This window comes from Micromys minutus (assembly GCF_963924665.1).
Source record: "Micromys minutus genome assembly, chromosome: 4".
Taxonomy (NCBI): Eukaryota; Metazoa; Chordata; class Mammalia; order Rodentia; family Muridae; genus Micromys; species Micromys minutus.
Genome location: NC_137973.1, coordinates 3,131,744 through 3,156,243, shown reverse-complemented (window position 1 = coordinate 3,156,243; position 24,500 = coordinate 3,131,744). Strand labels below are relative to the sequence as shown.

Below are 24,500 nucleotides of genomic sequence, written 5' to 3'. Positions count from 1 at the left end.
TCAAAGATATCATCTTAGGCATACTGAAAATAATGCTCAACCAAAAATCTGCATGAATATTGAATCCCTATGAGAACAATGCCAGAATTTAGACACCAGATGGTTTTAGTAAAGACAGGACAGAAATAGCAAGGCGACTGTAGATGGGTAGTGTGGCCAACTCTTTCCTGCACCTGAGGATATGGCATATTTGTCTTCCAGAAAACAACAAAATCTTATTTTCCTAATTAACAACTCATTTATTCAACCAATATTTATTGTTTTCTATATGTTAGCCTCTGAAGAATGTAGCAATTAGCCCTACAGAGGAAATTACACTCCAGTTGGGGAGGTAGACAAACCCCGAAATAAACAAAGAGGACTGCTAAGAGGGAGGAAAGAAGGCGCTGATTTAATGAATCTTATAAACAATTTATGATGGCTCTTAAACTCAGAGAAATATCCCAGGTGCTGGTCTCATACAATGGTCACTTCAGGAGAATCTAAGCTGCCTCAGACCCATAACAAACTTCCAAAAGCTTGCTGGGTTTCATTAGAGAGCTGTGTGATTCTGAAAGCTGTGTGGTTCACTGACGGAGCCTTTTGAAATCTAAAGAGATTAGTCAACGAACTGCACATTGTATGCCCACACTGCACAACTGTCAAAGCTTCCATCACATTCAAATTAAGAGGAACGTCATGGAGGGGAAAATGATGAACAGTAACTGAGCTAGGATCACTTGCCTAAAAGCATCCCAGAACCCATGTCTCCTGGGTTCCTAGTTCTCCTCTAGGACAGCTCTGGTACTTCCAGTTAGAATCCATTCTTTTCCATTCTAGACACTCATTGTATTCTGCTTTATCCTTTCGGGTTGTTTCCTAGCTCCACTTATTTGTGGGCCTATTCAGAAAACTTGCATACTGTTGAGGTAACTGCATTTGGCAGTCCTTACCTTATGACCCTCCCATGGCCTGTTAGTTCCTCCTGCCCTGGTTTAGAAAGTGTTTGTGCCTCCTCTTCATACACAGACCACCAGCACTACCTCTCTGAGGAGGAGGTACTGCATGTGGATGAACAGAGACGACTGAGTCATCTCTGAAGCAATACAACGCAACTCTGCACTATAGTAATTTGGACTGAAACGCAGTGGCCTGAAAATAGACCCAACAGACAGGACAACACACTAAAGGGTGTGATCTAATACCAGATCCTTCCAACTAGAATGCACAGGTGCCACCAAAAGCATTCCTCTGTTGGCTGACAGATTTGGAATTCAGATGGCAGGATAAAATAGGCCATTAATGTACATTTTACTAAAGTTGGTAACTGTCATAGTTTCTGTCAATTTGACACAAATCTAGACATTTCTGTCAAGAAAGAGTTGCCCCCACAGACTGGCTTATGGGAATATCTGAGGAACATGTCCTTGATTGGTGACTGATGTGGGCAGGCCCAGCCCACTAGCAGTGCCATGCCTGGGCAGGTGGGTGTACACTGTAAAAGGTAACTGCGTAGTACAAGAAAGTGGGCGAGTTAGCAGTGTTCCCCCATGACCTCTGCTTTATATCCTGCCTCCAGCTTCCTGTCTGAATTTCTGCCTTAGCTTCCCTCTATGATAGACAGCCAAATAAATTTTTTTCTCCCCAACTTGCTTTTGATCAGTGTTTTATAAAGTTCTGTAAAGCAAACTATGATAGTACTTGTTCAAGGTTATATACAGAAGTATCAACTTCGTAGGAACTATTGAAGGACAGAGGGTCGTGTAACTTACTGTCAAAAGTTTGGGGAGCAAATAAGGCAGAGGATGTGGAGAAAGAGCTGCTGGACCATGGACAGTGCTTACAACAAACAGAGCAAGAACATTTGTGTAGAGAGCCAATGGCTACAAGTAGCTCTCTTCTGTTCGTGTTGGTTTCTGTTGTTTGAAGTCACTTTCAAATAAAAAGTCCAAAACAAACAAAACCAAAGTGACTTGGGATGCACATACACAGTAGAATGTTCTCCAAAGGAAGGCTGGTGTCATGGTTTATCTTTATTGTTAACTTTGACATATAGTCTCCTAAGAAACACACCATTGGGTATGTTGAAGAGAATTTCCAGAGAGGGTTAACTAAAGAAGGCATGCTATCAATATGAATGCAATATGAATGGCATCCTTCTGTGGAATGAATCAAAAGTGAAGAAAAGGTGCAGGCTAGGTATTTTTGTCCCCCTGCTTCCTGACATTGGATACTGCATGACCAACTGCCTCATGTTCCTGCTGCCACAGCCTTAAGTAAAATGCTCTCTGTGCCATGATAGACTGTACTCAGGTTCTGTCCATCAAAATAAAGCCTTCCTTTATTGAGATTATTTTGTCAGATGTTTTTGTTATGTCAGTAACAATAAAGAAACAAATATAGCTTGGAATGAAAGGTCTGCTTCCCCACCCCAGCCATCCATGCTTAGGAGTTGGTAGCATAAACTATTTGCTCTGTAAAACATACAGCTGACCATTTGGCAAAATAACAATAGCAGATCTACTTGGGGGGGGGGGGTTATGGCCTCCTTAACTACAGACTTCCTTTGACAAGAACTTCGGTACCAATGATGAGATTTCCTGCTGTTGAGCAGGCCACACACCCAATCAGATTGTGTGTGGTTAGTTATCCTGCAACAGTCATGCATACCACTATTACAACAGTGGGCAAATCTTGAACCTCAGGTCAGTATTATATCATGCATGGTCCAGACCTGGGTAAAAACACTAATGCCATTTTCTCCCTGTAGCCTAAATAGCATCTTCTGTCTCCATGAAAGCTAGATATGAGGAAAAAGGTTTTCTGGTTAGTTTGAAATTGATTTCTGTGTTCCCTGCAGTCAAAGTACATTATGGTGTTATAGTGGTTGAAATAAAAATGACCACAATAGGCACATATATTTGAATGCTTAGTCATTAGGAAGTAGCACTATTTGAGAAGGATTAGGAGGTGTGGCCTTCTTGGAGAAAGTGTGTCACTTAGAGGCCTTAAAAGCCCAAGTCAGACCCAGTGTCTTTCTTTCTGCTGCCTGAGGATCTAGATGTAGAACTCTCAGCTACTTCCTCAGTACCATGTGTGTCTGCATGCTATCTGGCTCCCTGCCATGATGATAATGGACTAAATCTCTGAAAGTGTGTGCAGTCCCCAATTAAATGGGTTCTTTTATAAGAGTTGTCATGGTCATGGTGCCCTTCACAACAATAGAACAGTGACTAAAACTAAGACTGATGATATCTTCAGCAATAGTGTCATGCATTTATGATGAGTAACCAAAGACAACTGCAACGGATATTCGTTTGGAGACATTTGGGACCTATCTAACCAAAAACTTGTTAAGGAAGTATCTCATGTCTTACATTATGAATTTTACTTACAGGCCATTTATTTAAGGGAGCAGCACTTTGCAGAATAGTTTTAGTTGAATACTTTTTCTTTCTTAATTCTATAAAGGCATGTTTATTAAATACTAAGTATTTGTAGTGTTTTTTCCTACTTTTTTATTTTTTGTTATAACCCATGGCTCCTTCCTCTCCTTCATGTGCCCCACTTGATCCTTTTAATTACCAGGTTATTCTGTCTTCTTTTATATTATATTTATGCTACTATTCCTCCAATTATATTTTAATTGGATTATAGGAGAGTAGCTTCCCACGGGGCTTCTCATATACCTTCTTCCTTTCGGTTAACCTTCTACCTGCATATCTCAATTTTCCCTGAGCTCCTGTCCTTCTTTCTGCATAGTCTTTCCCATGCCCACTATTCCACTCCCTTATTTTCTTTCCATCTGTAACCCTCCTTTAACATGGACCTTCCCAAAGGTCCTTTTCTGGCTTCGCAGACTTGTGCTTCAAGTTTAGCACACACAGGGAGGACATATTGCATTTGTCTTTCTGTACTTGTGATGCCTTATTCAGTGTGGTGTTTTCTTTCTGTTGTCTCTGCTGGTGCTGGCTCATCCATTTACCTGCAAACTTCAGGGTTTCATTTTCCTTTACAGTAGAGTAATACGTCATTGCGTTTATGTGCCCCGTTTCTCTTATTTATTCACCTATAGGTAGATATATTGATGTCATTCCTAAATTATTGTAGAATGTCAATGAAGTAGAATCAGCTCTTGTGATTTTGCTAAACGGCAATGCTTTCACATCGCCTTCTAAATATTCATGGTTACACTTGTAAACCCGGGCCATTTTCAGTCTTGGACAGAGAAGCTTCTTTTTGCAGAGAATAAGAGCCGATGCAGAGAGGAGTGGTTACTGCAAGTGCTGAGAGTAAGAGACAAGAAGCTTAATCTGAATGGGATATCTCTATTAACACCACTGCCTGCCAAGTTTCAAAGAACAACGTGGAAGAGAAAGCAGAGAGGATGCAAAAGACAGGCTGGGTAAGGGTGCTGGGAAAGGCTTCTGCCCATACTGTTGTACTCATGAACTCTCTGCAGCCATGGTTGTCTGCACAAGACCTGCATAAGATCAAGCCAGCCAAACCCCAGCTTAGCTGGAGGAGCTCTCAAGACCTTACTCCTTACTGAAAAGCTACAGATAGTCTATAGCTGTCCAGAGAGGCAAAACCATTCTTTTGTGAACTGTGCTATATGTTTTGTGTTTTCTTTTGTTTTGTTTTTTTTTTTACCACTAAGAGGGTGGTTCGTGATCCAGTCCATGGCTCCATATGCATGCCCAGATGGGAGCACTCATTGCATACAGAGAGTAATAGGAGAACAAAGTTGGGGAAGGAAATGAAAATGGGAGAGGATGCATTGGAGGAAATATAGAGGGGGTTAAAAATACAGATTCAGGGAGTGGATGTGATACTATTGAATTGTCTATGTGTATAAAATTTCCAAGAATTAAACTTGCTATAGTATCTGGGTTTATTAGAAACCCAGTATATGCCAGATATAATCTGTTACTTCTTTTCTCACTATGAAAAATGTCCTGTTAAAACAATCAGGTAACTATTGACTCTGAAGAAAGCAGCCTGCTAGTTTCATTACAAGGAATGAAAAAGAAACCTCCTTTTTGTTATGGAACAGCGCCCTCTACCGACTTTGACAAGCACTGCAGGAGAATTCAGAAGTTTTTGGGGGTGGGGAGGCAGTGGGTACCATCGTTTGGTCTATGATTGCTCTGTGGCCAAGAAAATCGGGTTTCAAAATACCTGCTGTTTTCAGAGGAACAACTACCTTCATATGAGGAAATACCGTTCATGTAAGTCAGTCTTATTCGTAGGCCTCGAATCTCTGATATTTCATCAAGGCAACCTTTACGCTAGCAAAAGCACAGTGGAAATTTCAAAACGAATTGGAAATTCAGCTCTCAGCTCTCACTATTCCAAGCTTTTGCTCTGTCTTTCAGGTCCACGACCAGCAGCCTATTCAGATTTTAAATCACATACATTCTGAGTCTCATCCATCTCAGTGCCATCTCTGTCCCTCCAGAAATGCTGCAGCAGAGACACAGCCTGAGGCGCAGGGAAATCAGCACAGGCCCCAGGACTGACCCAAATCAGATAGCCCAAAATAAATCATGTCAGCGTGTCTTAATATGACTCCTGCACAGGCAGCATTTTCTAGGCTATGGGTTTTTAGACATGGCCATAGCTACTTGAAGCAGGTCGGAATGTAGCAAGCATCCCATGGAAAGAACAGGCCATGGGGACACGTAAAGAGATATATGTAATATGAGGGTACTGGGAGAACAGTGGTGAGTTCTATTTTCATATAAACTAAATGTCGTTGTCCCCAGTACCTCAGCCCTGTAATCTTACAGAAAACAGAACTGGTTATCTTCCTGGTGCTTTCTATCAACCCTCAGTGTGAATTCTATTATCCCATAAGGCTTTGTTCCTTTTTCTTTATAGGCTAGGAGGCTGCACGAGAACCAGAAAAAGGGAGAGACTGAGCCTGTGTGCAAATCCTGTGTGAGGCTACTATATTCTCCTATGACAGAACCTTTCTTATCCCTGAAATGTGTTCAGAGTGAAAAGTGCCTCCCACTGCTCTTTAGAATGTTTGAGATCAGTGAAAACCAACAGCGAACAAACACTCTCAAACTCAAGCATATCTAATAAAATGTCTCAGCTGGGTAAGGTGCCCCTAACTTAGCTTCCCCTTTGTTCAGTGGCCTTTGTCACTTTTTGCACAGTCAGTGTGACACACTATGCATGTTCCCACCTTGGGGCTGCCTATCAATATAGACGTCAAATGTCTTACCCCCTCTTCTTGTTTTGAGGCCACGGCTATCTTCCTGTTTCCACCTGTGTTCTAGAAACTTTGTGTAGTTTCTCCTTAGCTGACTCAGCGTGATGGTCACACTGAGATGCCTCCAGTCTGACAATACCACCAGACACTGGGGAAAGTAGCAGGAGAGGAACTTAGCTGCTGTGGGTTTGGGTCCCTTTCATCTCATTCCCTCTTGAATATTTTTATTCTAAGTATGTTAGTCAGGGCACTAATAGTACCGTATTGATAATAGGTACCATCATATTACAACCATTTGGAGAACAAATTAGCTCACATTTTAATTTGATTGGATGATAATTCATGTACTAAACGAAGACACAAGAAAATAGCATTTTCTGAGTGTTTTCTAAAGATCTGAGGCAACAGAAGAAGCAATGAATTTACAAATGCCAAGGAGGGAGAAAGAGCAGTGAGCTCAGGATTGTGTAAGGCTTACTTGTTGGTGTTATCACTTTCTGTCCATTCTGAAAGAGAGCTAGCACAATTCCTTCCATCATTTCAAGTTGAGGCAGAAGCGATGACTGTGGTTTATAGTTCCATTATAAGATAGGATATTTTTCTTACCATAACTTTGAAACTGAAGCCACGCAGAGGATTCCCAGTTTCACTTGGACTAGTGTGAGAGGCCCTGTCGACTTGCCAACAGTAAACAGAAATGAAGAAGTTCCCCAGCCCTCAAGTTTAAACAGAACCCGTCAGAGTTGAAACAAGTGTCATGTTAGGCCCACAGAAAAAGCTAAGAGTAAGTCCAGTCTCTGCAAACACATGGCCTGCTGTGTGGTGCTGGGTTGCTCTTTCTCAGACGGGGAATCTGAGACTTAGCAAAGATAATCAGATACCCATAAAGCCTAAGACGGAAGAAGATAGGGCACCGTGAGTGGCGATTAGATGTTCTGATTTGCTCTTTGATATTTTTAATTATCCCCAACTTCTGACTGTAGGCGCCTCAATTAAGAACACACTTGTATTGAGAATTTGAAAAGTCCAAATGTTTTTCAGGATTATAGAAGACAGAGAAGTTTTAATATATGTTATCATACACACACACACACACACACACACACACACGAAAATATATATGTATATATAGCCATGCTGTGAGATAGAAGGGAAAAGCTAAGGGTTGCAATGGGGTTGAATATAAATCTTCTGGATGAAATGCTGAGCAGAGGCAGAAGCTCAGTGGTTCAGGGAGGGAGCAGAGAATCAATGTGCAGAGGGACAGGACTGGAGCAGGAGCTGAGCAGAGCCTAGAGAGCCACACAGATGGAATGGTACATCAGCAGGAGCTGTGTGTGTGCATGTAAGTGTGTATGAGTGTGCATGTACATGTGATTGTGTGATGTGTGATAGGAGTTGGAAACATGAGAAAACACTGAACTGTGACTTAAGGAGCAGGAGACTAGTCCTCGCTGTGTTGCTGGATGGAAATGTCACTTGAGTTAATAATCGATCTCTCCCAACTTGATTTTAATTTCGAAGACCTGGAGGAGATTATCACCAAAGTTTTCCCCATAACTAAGCAGCAACCCCTGTCTCGTCCCTTTCTTCATTATCTTCTTCCTACTTTTAGTGCAAGGCTATGAGACGTCGCACTATTGGCTAGAAATCAACACTCTTTTTATTCCGCTTTATATCTAAAAAATCCAAACAAGCCTTGTCATTGGAAAGAAGGATGGACATGGAAAGGGAGCCAGGGAAAGAGGGAGGGATAGAGAAAGACTGGGTTTGTGTAATCACTATTTGAAACCCACAGTTTCTCCCTTTGCTTCTGCCGACCTAGCATTTGCTGTGTTGCTAATAACATCAGGGTTACCTAGGCAAAGGTTCCAGAGCCCTTGGGGCTGTGCTTGGTGCAGGATGCTGCTGAGGACGCCGTTCATTACACATGAAGCACCTCAGGAATATTGCTCTCCATACTTCTAAATAGGAAGCATGAGCTGCCATTGAGAAGGTGGCCCATCTCCTTTGGTGTCTTTGGAATTTGATGTTGTCCAGAGCCAGATTAAGGTCTGGACTTTGCAGCTCTTCTGACCTGTCTGAAGTGTGTCCTCTCCCTTTGCTGAGTGGCTCTGCTCTTTTAGTCTTTCTTGGGCTGATATTTTTCTTTCTTTTTTTAAATTAAGTTTTACCTTCTTGGATTGAATGCAGTTGGACTCCTTAAATATCTCTGAAACCAAGGCTTAAAATAGATATAAATAAACAGCCTGTAGGGCTGAGAGGGTTGCTCTTGGGCCTCACAGTCAGCAAGCCACAGGCTACTGGCAAAAGTAATCATGGCACCTGGTTTTGCATGACCCATAAGCTAAAAATGTTTTCATAATGACATAAGAGAAATATGAAGAATATCTGTGACATGCTAAAATTGTATAAAAATTCAAATTTCTTTGCCAATAGTTACGTTGAAATATATGTCTAGCTGCTTATGTATTATTTATTTATTTATTTATTTATTTATTTATTTATTTATTTGTAGAGACAGGATTTTGTTTAGTTTTGGGGTTTATTTGTTTTTAAGACAAAGTTTCTCTATGTAACCCTGTCAACCCTGAAGTTCCATCTGTAGACAAGACTGGCTTCAAGTCCACAGAGATCCATCTGCCTCTTCCTCCCAAGGGATTAAAGGCATGCACTGCCAGTGTTTAGTTTGTGTATTATTTATGGCTACTTTCCCTACCGCAGGAGAGGTCAGAGTGTGTAACCAGGCAAACCAGGCCCTCAAGCTGCGTAATACGAAGATCCTGTGGCCCCTGGGTTAGGATCCTCCTGCCATTGTAAGTACAATACAGTTCCTTGGAACTAGAAATCCAAGCTCCCTAACAGTCTGGGTATGTCTTGAACTGTGCTCACACCGGCTCTTCAGTCTGTTTGGTTTAGTTCACCTGTGTATTTCCTGCCTTCCTCAGAGTTAATGTGGTGTAATAGAAACGAATAATGCATGACCTCTTAGAGACAAGACTTCAGAGAACACTGAGCTGACAGAAAAAAAACCCAGGCCAACTTGGTGCGCTGTTCTCAGACACTTCCCTCCCTCTTTTCCAGTTTATACATGTGTTTGCGTATTTACTGATTTATCCCCCCTTCTTGGTCAACTTTTGTTATAAATTGTAGCAAGTCTCCATGGGAACAACAGAACAACCCCTCACAGGTGTTAGCAGGACCTCAGCATCTGGCCCTAGGCTGAAGGCTGCGATAGCATTTGCCCAATTTAGGAAGAAGACAGCCAGCTTTCCTAGCTCTCAGGCTGCAGGGCTCTGAGGCTCTTCATGGGAACCTGCCCTGCACACTGCACGCCTTTTGTTCCTGAGATTAATCTCTTATGGTTTATATATCAGCTGGTGGCCTTTCGTCTTCCCTCACCCCAGGCCAAGAATCAGATGCTGTAGGGTAACTAGGAAGAAAACCTGAATAGAATGCATGTTTACTCTGTGTTAGGCATCAATACGTCATTTCAAGATCCATATCTCAGTTCTCAAACTGGCAAAGATGAAATATGGCTTCTGGTCTGCTTAATGCCAAGGTTTATCTCCTTTCTCCTACATATAAAACAGAAAGATATCTTTCAAGATGAAGGGACAAAGGCAAACAGGGATCTCTTCACACAGTCATTGTCGTTTCTCACATCGTTTACCCGGGGTGGAAGTGTCATAATAAATAAAAGTCTGGACATCACCGCCATGACCCAAATATCTTTATAAGAAATGAAAGGAAAAGCCAAGTGTCACCGTTCTCCTCTCTAAAATTCTCTCTTTGACAGTTACAGTAAATTTCTAAGTAAGGTAATTAATAGGTGTTTTGAAAGAAAAAAATGAAACACTGTGGAAACTGGGGGGAGTGCAGTGGAGTGTGCAGTAAAGATGTGTCTGATCACAGCAAATCCATCATGATCCAAAGCCTGGGCTCACAGGGTCACTAATGAGTTTAACTTGGCTTTCCTCTCCTCAAAATCATAAATATCGTAAAGGGTCCTTGGAGATCCCATTTCTTAGAAGAGTATAATCTAGGATTATAGGGTTCTGTCCAAGAACTTGTCTACATAAGGGCTCAAATCCTCAAAAGTCCATTTCTCTTTTACACCAGGCATTTATTATATAAGCCATCTGTGTAGAACACATTACTCTCCAGAGAGGAGCCACACTATTGCAAATTGCTTTATTAACAAAATTAGCTGGCAAATCAGAGCGCTGGCTACTCTACTAAAATAGATCATTAGAGTTGGACAACGAAACCATTGGGGATACTTTGTACATGGAAAAAACTCACCCTGAGAACTCCAACTTTTGATGTTACCCAGGATAAATTCCCTATTCTGCACTGGCCTTTACAAATGCTAGACTCATGTTTTGATTTTGGTTCCCCTGTCTTTCTAAGTGATTTGTAATCAACCTCCCGATGCTGCACGGGGAAGGCCTTGTATACAGGCTCAGCAGCCGCTGGCTGACTTACAGAAGGTCAGGACAAATTACTTTAAAACAAATGATACCTTCTCAAAGCAATTGATAAATACCCACTCCTCTCCATACCAAGAGACAAAAATAACCTCTCTCTTCCATTAACAAATCAGACAGCCAGTTGCAGAATGATCTTAGATTGTGTTGGTAAAAAGCACTGTCATTTCAAGGAAAACTTGAATTAGTTTGTTAACCATTAGCACCGCCCACATGATTTAGGCTTAAATGAAGATAACGTGAAAGCCTGTACAGCATTGGAAAACATTCTGCTCAACCTGATAAACTTCCTTAAGAATAGAGGAATCACATTCTTCATTTCAAGATGGCCAGTCACCTAAATCCTCAGAGTCAAAGATATTTTTACTAGCAGCACACAGACTTCCTTTCACAGGTGACTGCAGAAGCTTCCACCCTCCTGTCTCTTTGGGTAACCCTTGGAGCAAAGAGAAAGAGAATTCAGAGGAAAGCCAAGGAAACAGAACTCGGGAAGAAGGTCCACTGCCTTTGCTCTTCTCTTCCTCCTAACAGGTTGTCCTTCCACTTCAATCTGTATCTTTAATGGTAATGACCTTTGAACTCAGTACAAGTTCCAGTTGGATTTTCTTATGATCAAGACTGTTGGAATTCTGTAAGCCCCACCCCTGAATTACCTGGCAGTAGCCAGGTATGCTCTGCCCCAGTGACCTGACACTATAAAAGGGGCTGCTTGCCCCCTCCTCTCTCTCTTGGCCTTTCTTGCCTCTCTAGGCCTCTTGGCCTCTTGAAGCCTTGCTCTCCCCTCATCCCTTCTCTTCCCCTTTCCTTCCCACCTCTCTTCCATGTGCTAATGGCTGGCCTTTACTCCTCTGTCCCCTCCCCCTTTCTCTTTCTCTCTCCCTCCCTCTGCCTCTACCACCCTCTTAACTCTCCCATGACCTGATTAAACTCTTATACCGTTGTGTGGCTGGTCCCTCAGGGAAGGGATTCCCAACATGGGCTCCCCAGAGGCATCTCCCTTGCCCCCAGGCCTCGCCACACCTCCATGGGCCATTTGCCCCCCACTCTCTTCATCCTTCCCCTAACATTGGTGCTGAAACCCGGGATGTCATTTTTTCACAACATTGGTGCCCCGTCATCTTTTCCTTTCAAACAGTACCTGTATGCCATGCCTGTCTTCGCCTTGGTGGTCTCCTGCAACGAAACTCCGTGGATGCGCAGGAACTTCTCCAGGCATTTCCATTCTGTAGTCTTACTTGCTCTACCAGGGCAGCAGGCTCCCCGAGGCTGTGTCTTGGTCGCTGTTAGGTGTATTCGGCATTTTAAAGCTGGTTCACAGGGTTTGGGCAGACCCAGCTTTGGACTAGGGATGTCTGCACAGGCAGGTTTATAAAGATGCATGATTCAAAAGCTTACAGAGACAAAAAGTTCACAGCTCTTAGCTTTAAGACTGGCTGAGACTAACTTAGGCTATCTGGATTTGGTTGGTCCCTAAAAGGAACCAACTTGCTTTCTTTAGATCTCCTTTCTTGTTATTTTATCACGAGCAGGCTCCCATGTACCCCAGAAGGGTTCTTGGTTGTGTGTCTCTGCCAAGGCTTGGGCAGAAAAGAGCCTGATGCGAGCCAACAGTCTTTCTCTTCTCTTTAAAAGTCCCGAGTCAAACGTAAGAACTACCGTGCTCTAGGGAAAAATATGGGCATGTTTTCCCATGTCTTTCTATTTAGGTTGAAGAAATATTTTGGTAGGATACCAGCCAGATCTGTTACCATAAAGCCTTGGGAATGATTCATAAATGCTTCAGCATTCCTCTGTAAATCATCAAATACAAACAAATATTTTTATTATTAGTGGCAGGGGTCATTTGGGTGAAATGCCCATTAACTTTTTCTTTTTCAGTTGTTTCTGTCAAATGATAAGAAAAAAAAAAAATCAATGAAGAAACAAAAGGCTCATAAAAATACACACAAGTGTGTTTTTTTTTTAAAGCCTAGGAGGAAGGATAGAGATTTTAATAGGTGGAGCAACTGGATATTTATAAAGATAACAAAATAACAAAACAAAACCAGAAAAAGAAGATATGTAAATCTGGGCTGGAAAGATGGCTCAGCAGTTAAAAGAACTTACTGCTCTTACAGGGGACCCAGGTTTGGTTTCCAGTATCACACTGGGAGGTTCACAGCCATTTGAAATCTCAGCTCCAGAAGCGCCTGATGTCTATGGATGTTACGGGCCCACACGCTCGTGTGCACACGCCCACACAGATACACACACATAATGATTTTTAAAACAAAGATAAGTGGATCCCTGGCTTAAGTCTTACATTTGTATAAGCATTAACTCAAAATGAATCATGATCGCAAGAGTCGGCTGTTTCCATCTTGTTTGTTGTAGGGGTCAAACTCAGATTTTAGGTTTTGGCAACAAGCACCATCTTTCTGGTCCAACAGGAGTAAATCTTCAGTTGAATGAAGAATTCTTAGATTTGTCACCAAAAATTACAATCCAAGGAAAGAAAATCAGTCAAAGTAGACAACCTCGTCATGAAAAAGAATTGCTCTGGGCCTGCACTGTGTCGCAGCAGGAGAAACATGTTTGCAAGCCTGATAGCCTGACTTTAATTCCCCAGGACCAGCAAAGCGGAAGGAGAGGACCAAGTCCACAAACTGCTCTCTGATCTCTGCACCCAGACTGTGGCAAATGTTAACCTGTGTCACATCCACATCACAACACACTACACCATGCCATGTCACAGAATGCTGCTCTAAAGAAGAATCAACTGTGTGGTTTTTACTTCTTCCCCCAGCTCTGTGCACCTCCCACAGTATCCAACACTTTTTATTGTGTATCCCTGGGGTTAAGGGCCTGCAGCTACTAACTCCCTAATAAAAGCCAGGTATCTCAAAGGTTTCCAGTTCTCAGCTACTGTAAATAATGGACCCAGGCAGGAAAGAATTCAATCAGTCCTTCCCTTTGCTTTGAATGTCCTGTAAGATCATACCTTTGACTCATTAGATATTGCATCCATGAATACGGAAAATAAAATCCTTGATTTCTACTGGGAACATAGTGTTCAGCTTGGGGATGTGTTTTTGGATGAGTTTCATTTGCTGGATCATTTAATGTCAACTTGACACAAGCTGGAGTTATTTGAGAACAGGGACACTTTATTAAGAAAAGGCCTCCATAGATCTGGCTATATGCAAGCCTTTAGGGAATTTTCTAAATTAATGATTAACTGGGAAGGGCCCATCCCACTGTGGGTGGTACCAACCTGGGTCTGGTGGTCCTGGGTTCTATAAGAAAGCAGGCTGAGCAAGTCATGGGAGCAAGCCAGTAAGCAGCAGCCCTCTATGACCTCTGCATCAGCTCCTGCCTCCAGGATTCTGACCTGTTTAAGTTACTGTCCTGACCTTCCATCACAAACAGCAACACAGAAGTGTATGTCAAATAAACTATCTCTGCCCCAATTTGCTTTTTGGAATTTTTGTGTTTTGTAGCAGCAATAGAAACCCTACGACATTTGGTGATGGCCCTTGCCTGACATGGTATTTCTCACAACACTCCCATATCTATACTTATGTTTTGTGGCAGAAATAATAGCTCCAAGGATCTCTCTGTAGCTTGGCTTGAATCTGTGACTCCCTCCGATGTGAGCCCTGTGCAGGATCAGAGGGGCTGCTGCTTTCAGTCACCGAGCGACTCTTCAGTGCTGCTCTGAGAATATTAGAGAGAGGCCATTTGATTTCTCCCCCTTTTGCTTCTGCTTCCAGGAAGTTATTCCAGGCCCATGGTCTCTCAGTCAGACTGGTTCCATTTGAGGACAACTGGCCCCCAGCCCCCACCCCTGCCCCTTGGGCCCCTGGCTTCTGTACATCACGATCTTTCCTATTTCTGAGGAAACACCATGTATACCCAGTCCTTCATTACACAGAGCACTTGCAGTGCCTCTGATGATGTTCCCTCTAGCCTTATCTTACATTTCCCCATCCTTTACTTTGTTCGGTAGCTGTCAAGCACCTGGAGTCTCTTTTATCTATGTTTCTGATGAAAAAATTTGCTACGCCAAGGCATGCATAGCTGACATCAGTTAGCATTAGAGGTCTTCAGAGCAGCTAACTGGTTATAGTAGCCTACAGTAAGGCATTTATAAGGAAAGCTTAGCATTGCAACTTATAGTCAAAATGAGGAATGTTGTTATTTTGCAAGTAAACATGGCTAGTTTCTGAAGACTCTGAACAAGAGTTCAAACTTTTTTAAAAGGAAATTACAATGCATTACACAGGCACTTTTGAGATGGTTCGGTGTGAATCTACCATTTTCCCCCCTTTACTTTTAGTGGAGGCGATCAGAAGTGCTGAAGGAAAAGGAAAGATATGGGAATAATTTGTTTATGACATGACTCAAAAGTGCCTAGCCCTCTGCCCACCAGTAGCACTTCATGACTCTGGGAAGCACAGAGTTCCGAAGTGCCACTTAAAAGTGTTAGGACCCTCTTCTTGCAAGTGCCCATCTTCACAGTCTAGTCAGTCAGCACTTCAAGGGGCGACTGATATCTGACACGTGGTTAGCAATGGTTTGCTTAGCTTAATTGTGAGCTCTCCTCAGCCTAGCCCCTTTCTCATCTTAGAAGCCAAAGATGTGGATTCCAGGGAGAAATAAAAGATCACAGTCCTGAAAGACCAAGGAAGAAACCACAGAGTTGGACAAATTTTTAGAGAAACTGGGATTCCCCAGCAAAGTTACCTCTTTGCTTTTATCACGTAATGATGAGCACTGTTCACGTTGAACTGTGAGGCTGAGAATGTGGTCCTTGTCAGAGTGGGAACACTAGAGACAGTGGAAGACTCCCTCAAGGAACTGGAGGTAAAATATGGAAAGGGGGTCATTCCTAGAACAAGGAGTTTGTGCCTTTTTTTTTTTTTTTTTTTTTTTCTTTTTTTTTTTTTTTGCTTCATCCGTGTGCTACATTAATCAAACCAGAACTTTCCTTAAATTGCCTGGATTCATCGTCCCTTCTACCTGCCCCTCAGTTTGGCACCCACACCATGGGGTAGTCTGGGACTCCAGGGTTGCCTGCAAAACCCATCAAGCCCTCTACAAATGCCTGATATCATCAGAGAGCATCTCTCAAGCCTATGGAAGATTTATTATTAGGTTCAGAAAGGGAAGTTATCCCTAGCCAAGCTGAGACCACTTTGCCGCTCCATTCAGAATCCAATACTGAGTGTCCGGAAGACTAGTCAGCTGGCCAACTACCTGACAAATTGCAGTGATAGGAGTCAAGGGTCCAAACAACTACTCTTAACAAAGGGGAGACCAGATATCCACACCAAGAAATGCCACCGAAGACCTAAATCCAGGTGTCTAAATAAGCTAAATCAGTTTATGTATTTAAAAATCTAAATGCATAAGGCTTACTTTGTGCGTGCGTGTGTGTGAGTGTGTGTGTGTGGTTTTTGAGACAGTTTTCCCTGCTGAACTAGAAGCTAACTAATTCTGATAGGTTGGCTGGTCAGCAAATCCTAGGTATCTCGCTCCTGTCCCCACTCCCCAGTGCTAGCGTACAGACATACCTTATGCTCATGGGGCAAAAGCACTTTATTAACTAAGCTATGTCCCCAGTCCCCCGGCCTGACCCCCGAAATGTCCTTTCACTGTATCATAAGTATAAATGTTCAACTACTGAACATAATATTGTTTCAAGGCAATATTCCACAAAAAGAAGTCAGCTGAAAAGCCCCAGGTCCGCTATGAATGAGACATGGGTAATTCCCGTTGCCAACTTTACTTCTGATGGGATGCTCTATTGAGTGGGACATTTTCAAAGTTGAAATACAAGTGGTGTCCCATTAACATTTTGGAAAACTGAGCTCTAAGTGCTCGGCTGCTGTAAAATCTCTAATGGTTCCTCCAGATAAACACCAATCTGTGGTGACTCCAGGACCCAACACACTTCCAGACAGACTGTTACTACAAAGAGAAGAGGGACTGAATTAGCTCAGGAGTGACATGTCAGCAGTTTTCTGTATCTATCTAGTGATCTATCTTTCTTACTTTTTTCTTTTATCATCTTTCAAGGCAGAGTTTCTGTGTGTATCCCTGGCTGTTCTGAAACTCACTTTGTAGACCAGGCTAGCCTACAGACTCAGACACCCACCTGCCCCTGCTTCCTGAGTTCTGGGATTAAAGGTATATGTCACTATCCCTGGCCTACTGGTCTTTCTTTAACACAGTTTAAGCATGTCTGACTTCCTCGTTTCCTATTCCTCACACAAGTAAAGTCAGAATATTAGGTGCAAAGAGCCAATCAGACCAGGCATTTTGAAATCTGTAAAAAAACGTCAACATCAAGAAGAGGTCACAGAGGAGAAGGGGTGGGGGTGGAGAGGTAATGCAGAAATTGGAACCCCAAGTTCAAGTAACAACTGCTTCGACTGATTTCCAAGGCATATCCCATACAGTTGAACAAGCTCAGGGTGCATTTAATCTTTTTAAAAAGTAATAAATTAAAATAAAAAAATCATCTAACATGAAACACATTGTTTTAAAGTAAAGAATTTGGTGTCTGTAGTGCATTGGCAATGTTCTGTGGCCACTCTGTCTTCCTTTCGTCTGAAGGAAAGGTCACAGGAGACAATCATTTTCTTCTATCTACTCCCACAACTCCAGAAAACACCTCAGTCTTCAGTGTGCCAGGAGGAATTTACTTGCTTTCGATATTTTATCCAAATAGAATCATAGGTGGTCGGACAATCTGCATCTGGTTTCGTTTACTTATCTAAATGTTGTGAAGGTCCAGCTGTGTTATCACTGATTCCCTTGTTTATGTCTGTGGACAAACATGTCTGTGTCCGCACCAGCAGCACCACTGTTGGTTTATCCGCTCCCTGCTGAGGAACGCTGGCTGACCAGCCCTGCCTTGATGTGTGTGAACGTGCACGTGCAGACACTTTGACACAAAGGATCACTGCAGCACCTTGCACAATAGCGAAGCTGAGGAAGCCACCTAGAGTCAACAGCAGAAAACGAGCAAGGGAAATGTGTTATCCTGGCAAAATGACATTCTTTTCAGCTTTAAAGAATGAAGCTCAGTGGTTTTCAGGATGCTACGAGAGATTATCATATTAAGAAAACTAAGCTAATCATAGACAGACTCATATAGGTACATAAAGCAACATGGAAGTAGAAGTAAAGCTGTCCAAGGGGACCCAAGTCACGAGGGACAATATGTTCAGAACGCAGTATACATATGTACAAAAACATAGAACATCAATGAAATAAAATTGAAATGTTTTAGGAGTAGAATTATAGGATCACCTGAGACATCTACATTTAACTGGAGAAACTGCCATGCTGTTTTTTATGAGCAACGAACCATTTGACATTCTAGCCCCATACAAGGTTTCAAATCTCAGTGTGCCTCGGGCAGCAGCTCTTGGTATGGTATGCATTTCAAGTGTAAGCGCAGGACGAATCCCTTTGGTTTCCATGTAATTATTCCAGAGCATACAGCTTTTCTCCCTCTCTCTGTTCTTGAATAGCTTTTAAAGAAAAATGCTCTAGTTCTTCAGCCACTTTAATCTGTGTGCTTGCTGTTGAATTATCAGTATTAAAGTATTAACCTGTATACCTTTTTAGCACTTTCTCACATCCTGTAGGCTGTCATTCTGCATTTTGAAAAGCTTACTTGTTTTGTTCTTTTATCATACCCATAATGAACTTTAGTTCTTCTCAAGGTTCCCCACCCCCTCCCATAAGCACTGTCTTAACTCCCTCTTCCTACTGGAAACATCTTCCCACTTTCCTTCCCTCCCCATCCCCTGTGTGTGTGTGTGTGTGAGAGAGAGAGAGAGAGAGAGAGAGAGAGAGAGAGAGAGAGAGAGAGAGAGAGAGAGAGAGAGAGAAGGAAAAAGAGGGAGAGAGAGAGAGAGAGAGAGAGAGAGAGAGAGAGAGAGAGAGAGAGAAGAGAGGGAGAGCGAGAGAAAGAGAGAGAGAGAGAGAGACTGAGAGCATGGGGAGGAGGTTATCCACTGGAGCATGGTAACTTATTAATGGTGACATCACTAAAAGGTGAAATCATCATCTGTGAATACTCTCTCAGGAGGGGTTAGGCCACAGAAGCCCTATCCTCTTCCATGATCAACTGTGAAGGGCACAGGCTTGTGCCTGTCTTAGGCAGAAAACCACATCTGCAAGGAGAACATGAACATATGCCATGCCTAGAAAATACTTTTCTACTGAAGTCTGCAGAAGTTCCCAGATCTTACAGTCTCTTGGCTCGTTCTTTCATGACGGAGCATTTTAACATGGCACAGCTGTGAACAGCCACTATGATAAACTAGCATTGTCAAAGTATTTATTCAAGTTTAAAAATTGCGTTAAAGCCCTAATACTGTAAGTTTTGGTTACTGGAAAATGACGTTGGAAAATGTCTTATTTTGCCTCTATGTCAGACAAATGGAGTCTTGTTTTCTGTTTTTAGAGCTATCACCCACTGGTTTGCACAGCACGTTCATGTCCATTCAAACCTTGTTGCAGAGATACATTTTGTGTGCTATTTTTCTCATCTTTGCTCACTGTACTTTTCCAATTTCTTTAGAGCTCGCTGCACACCCACTCCCTACTACAGTCTTGGTCACTGGAAACACTCTATGGTTGTTTGCACAAGAGGCCTCCTGAATAATTCTTGTGTTTCTAAATAGACTATGATAATGTTGAAATATTTTTAGTAAATGAATTTCTAACTTGATTACTAGAGAGTCTTTTAATTTTAGACATATACTAATGAAAGAACATCCTGGAATATACATTTTTTCTTTTTGTTTTTTTCTCCTTTCTTTCCTTCTTTATTTTTTCTTTCTTGCTCCTTCCTTTATTCTACCCCCCCCCCTTCTTTCTTTTTTTCTTATTAGTTCTGAAGACAAGTATCATGGGAAGTATATTTAACTGGAAATATTTTAAAACACATATAACCTTAATGCTTTCTATCATTTACATCTGGAGGGCAAGATACTACAAATAGGTTTAATCACTTAATATTTTGCTTAACAAGTAACTGTTATTTGAACAGTCTCATCAAATTACTAAGCTTCCAGACATAGGGGCTCTTTTATCACGTCTTACTTGTGGATTGTTTATACTGATTAACAGCTACTTAGTCTTAGAGAAAATTAAATAGTGTAACAGCCCTCTGCCTCTTTTTAACAGTTTATTTCATATTTAGCATCCATATTCATTGCAATCAAATGAAATGTAAATATTAAGCTATGAAATGCACTTTTTTAGTAAAGAATTGTAAATGAGAGAGATTTATACTAAAATAGGGTCCCTTGAACATAAACCGATATTGTCTTAAACAATTATTCTGAAACCTCACCATTCTGTACACACACATTCATTCATTCATAAATACACATGTATATATATATATATATATATATATATATATATATATATATATAATATATACACATACACACGTTTATTCAAAGTAGTGAGTTAGACAAGGAATGACTAGAGTCCTTATGTATATTTAGTCTTATTAAATGATATTACATGCAAAAATCACACCGTATCCTGTTTCTGTCAACTGAAAGGCTAGTTTGACTTCCATCAAGCATCCTGCAAGGTTATATTATTTAAAAAGCACATAATAACTGTCATCTTAGTGGACATACTAACCAAGATGCTTCTTTTACAAGCCCATGGCTTTATGGTTCTGAAATAACAAACTGAATCAACAGGTCGTGTGTCTCTGGAACCATGCTATCTGCTTATGTTTTCATGTGCCTGGTCCTGTTTCATGAGGTGCCAGCTCTGTCTGGTGCCAGAGGCTGTGTGTGTTGCCTTGGAAAGGAAGGAACTGCTGCACTACCAATACGACTTCTGACAATCCAAAGGAGGAAGAAGGAAACATGAGATGCAAAGGAGGCTCAGCAAGCGTTGTGTGATCCTCAGGGCTTCATGGAACTGAGAAACTCAGAGGGAGAGCAGAGTGGATGGCCATAGAAGAATGTTTCGTTCATCAGTGTCCCATGTCCCTGCCAACCTGGTGTCATATCACCCTTTACAGTTTTCTGAAGTGTCATCAGCCTTCTCAGCAAAACAGGAAAGTTGAAATCCAAGAAGGGCAGCCCAATGAGATTGACCAACCATGTGCTCAAGGAAAGGTCAGGTCAAAGGTCGGGCTTTGAATAAAAGGAATACTGTTAAAACTAAATGGTAATAGAGATATCTCCTAGTTATAGGGAAATCAAATATTCATGTTGCTTGCTTGAACCACTGACCTGTAGTAGAGACTGGCTCACTGCAACGTGTCCATTTCTTTTTTCCCCTAAGCATTCATTTGAACTACAAGTTCCCAGCATCCCATTCAATTAGGTGTAGTCATGTGACTAAATTCCATGTACTGTAACTTTTCCTCACACATACCATTCACAGGCCCAGTATCCTCCATGTGATTTTCCTGCCTTTTCCTCTTCTGTGGAATCAACTGATGCCAATGCTCAGGCCATCTAAGGAAACCAAAGGTAAAAACGGACAGAGCTCCCTTCTCAGGTTCTATCCATGTGAACCTTCAGACTCATGACTGGGCTTGAAGATGAAAGCATTCCCATATTAGGTCACTAATATGTCAGAATTTAGCAGCCTGGAGTAGCTTCAGGATTAATGGCTTTATTAGGCAAAACATGTTTGTGTACAGCCCTATAATCAGCACTGGCAGCCCTCCCTCACTTAGGAACCAGAGCCACAAGTCTGAGTGAAAGACCCATTTGCATTTATGGCAACTAAAGAAGTGTTTGGCATTTAGATTATAATGTGTGTGCCTGTACACAAAACAACGACTTCTCTCAGTATAAAGTGAGAAATCTTCTCGAAGCCCGCAACATTGAGGCTTGATGGCATTCAATGTACCCAGAAGGCGGTTACTTAAGGAGTGTAAGTTCATCTATCATTCCCACAGGAACATGAGCAACTGTTCCTCACCCCCCCCCCTCCCGTGATGCCTCTTTTACATGAAATGAAAGCGTAGAAGCTAACAGGAAGAGGTTCTGGCTTGTGTCACTTGGTGAGTGGCAAGCACTGAGAAGGCCAGCGTGGTTGTTTCCTTTTACCCTTCTTGGAATTCAGATGTGATCGACCTGGCCAAGCATTCCCTCAAATGCAATTAATGAAATCAAGTTTGATTCATCCAACAGGAGATGCCACTTCAGTGCCTCTGAATAGATCCTTTGATTAAAAGTCATGTAGAATAAGAAAAGCCAGAAGAAGACATGATGAAGTTCGTGGAGATGTTCCAGTTCTTTGGTTATCCGTGTGAGTGATTTCTTCCTCTTTTGGTTCTTTGCTAAATACGTGTTGGGCAAGAAGAACCTCGAACATGAGTGGAATGCATGACCCCCACATCCATTTATGTATCCAGAAACAACACCATGATTCAAACTTAGGTCTTTGTGTTCTGAATCTGAAGGGATCTAGCCACAGCTTATAGAAAGTGGACATGGTAGACACATGGACATTTGACTTACTGCACACAGAACAAATTTACTCCCTCACCACAATACTTTACATTGCCAAAACAACACCTGTATTTGACACCCATCACCTGCTGTTTCAGCTCTGCGCACCCCCAAGTCAAAAATACAACCCTCCTCTTAATTCTATAGGATGCCCTTCTTCTCTGTTAGAGTATTTAGACTTAGTATAAATGTTATTTCTTTTGGACACATGTAGAATTTTTAGTACTTCATCTTCGTGTCACATTGCATAGACAATATGCTCAATCCAACTGGCACAAGTTATTCACTGATCTCATGATTGATACTTGAGATTATCTTCTTGCATAACTGTCTTTCATAATCTCATGTCTTTTACAAATGCAGCCACAATCTTCTAAGCTCTGAGATTACTTGTTGTTCTGCTGCTCAAAACCAAGTCTATCAAAACTCATCTTGAGAACTGCCTCTGCCAAGAATCTTGTCTCACCTTCTGAAAACCTATGGAGGTGAACCAATTCTGGAAATTTCAGTAGTTCTGGTAAGAGTAAGAGCAATGTTAGGATGCAGCCCAGTAAGCCACTATTGCAGGTCATAAGAAATATAAGTTTCGACTATGAAATCTCTATCAGAATGCTGGAGCTAAGTTTTCACCCAAGTGTTTGTGTGGTGAATACTGAACTGCTCCAGTAATTTCCACCCGATAGTTTCAGACTGATCTGGTTCGGAATGCCAATAGTGCTGGCATTTCTAAACCTCTTTGTATTCTAAGCTCAGCTTGCTTTGGCTCAGGAGGATGGTGCTCCTCTCAGCACCTGATGGAATCTTAATTGAGCAAAGCAGGGTGCTCAGTGCTCGGGAACCGGGTGAAGAACACCTTCAGAGTCCTCTGTGAGACTCAGCCTCATAGACTGTGCATAAAATGCGTTATATCTCAGTTTCAAGCAAAGAATGAAAAGAAAACCAAACTGTGCTCTTCTTTCTTTTGTATTTTAATTTGCTTGTCTTACTGCACTTGTTTATGATGGTAGTCATCTCCTTTTTCAAAGGAATTACACCTTAAATTTAGCCTTTGAAAATTTTGTATGCATGCATCTTGATCAAATTCACTTTTATCATCCACTTCCCTCTAACACCCTAAAGGACACTTCTGATGCCATGACCTCTTTTTCAAAGGCATTTAGTTAGTTTTAAACTCTGAGTCTAATTATTGCTGCCTGTATGCTCATAAGGTATAAGGGTTATGCAATGGAGTATGGGCAACCCACAAGTAGCCAAAACTCCAGATAAAAGTGAATCTCCTTCCCCCAGCAGCCATCAATTAGCTCCTCAATTTGGGTCTGAGGATTCCTTTATTCCTTGATGGCTTGGTCTTTGCAGGTCTTGTGTTGTGAGTTCACATGTGTAGCAACCATATCATAGCTATAGGATAACACAGCATTCCTCCCTGTTCTATAGCTCTTGCATTCTTTCTGTCCCCTCTGCTGGGATGCTTCTTGACCCTTCATGATGGTGATAAATGGGAGGGTTGATATTTAGGTCCCATCTGCTGCTGAGCATTCATAGTCCATTAGCACTTTGAATGGTCACGACTGTCTGCATTAACCACTACCCACTGCAATATGAAGCCTCTGTGACAAAGGTTGGAAGAGGTACAAATCTATGCATATGATGCTGTTTAGTTTTTGTCAACTTGATACAATCTAGAGTCATTTGAAGAAGAAACTTCAACTAAGAAAAGCCTCAATTAGATTGGTCCATGGGAGCATTTCTTAATTAATGATAGATATAGGAGGGCCAAGGTCATTATGGGTAGTGTCACAACTGAGCTGATGGTCCTGGGACATATAAGAGAGGTAGATGACCATGACCCTGAGGAACAAGCTAGTAAGCAGAATTCTTCCATGGACTCTGACTCAGTTCTTGTCTAAAGTTCCAGCTTCCTCCCTTGGCCAGTTTTTGATTATGGAGTGAAACCTGGAAGCTGAACAAAGCTTTCCTCTCCAACTAACTTTTGTTCAGTGTTTTATTATGACAACAGAAAGAAAACCAGAACATATAAACATAAACATCTAGAAGGCAGTTTAATAATGTGACCTTTTAGAAAAATAGCATCAGTAGATTTTTTTTCCTAGGGCCTATAGTTTACAAAACTATTGGTTTGGACCATGTTTTCATCCTGTGCACCAGATCTAAAATCTAATCAAGAAAGGAATTGGTTGCTCCCTGTCTTTATTACTGTTCTATTACTATGATAAAACTCCAAAGCAACCAATAAAAAAGTATTTAATTTGAGGCTTACAATTTCAAGGGGTTATAGTCCACAATGGT

At 41.7% G+C, this 24,500-nt stretch overlaps 1 protein-coding gene across 3 annotated transcripts in view; it reads right to left on the bottom strand.

Annotated features, from left to right (window-relative positions):
* Positions 1–24,500, bottom strand: part of KCNAB1 (potassium voltage-gated channel subfamily A regulatory beta subunit 1) — a gene marked incomplete at its 5' end in the record, with an annotated part of 412,738 nt that overhangs the window by 383,037 nt on the left and 5,201 nt on the right. Inside the window, one exon of one of the 3 annotated variants that reach the window (XM_080916527.1) lies at positions 11,831–12,072. The exons of the other annotated variants lie outside the window; for them this stretch is intronic. Coding sequence (XP_080772653.1) covers positions 11,831–12,072 — 242 coding nt within the window. Of the gene's footprint in view, positions 1–11,830; positions 12,073–24,500 lie in introns of those variants that run through there. 3 annotated transcript variants of the gene reach the window in all.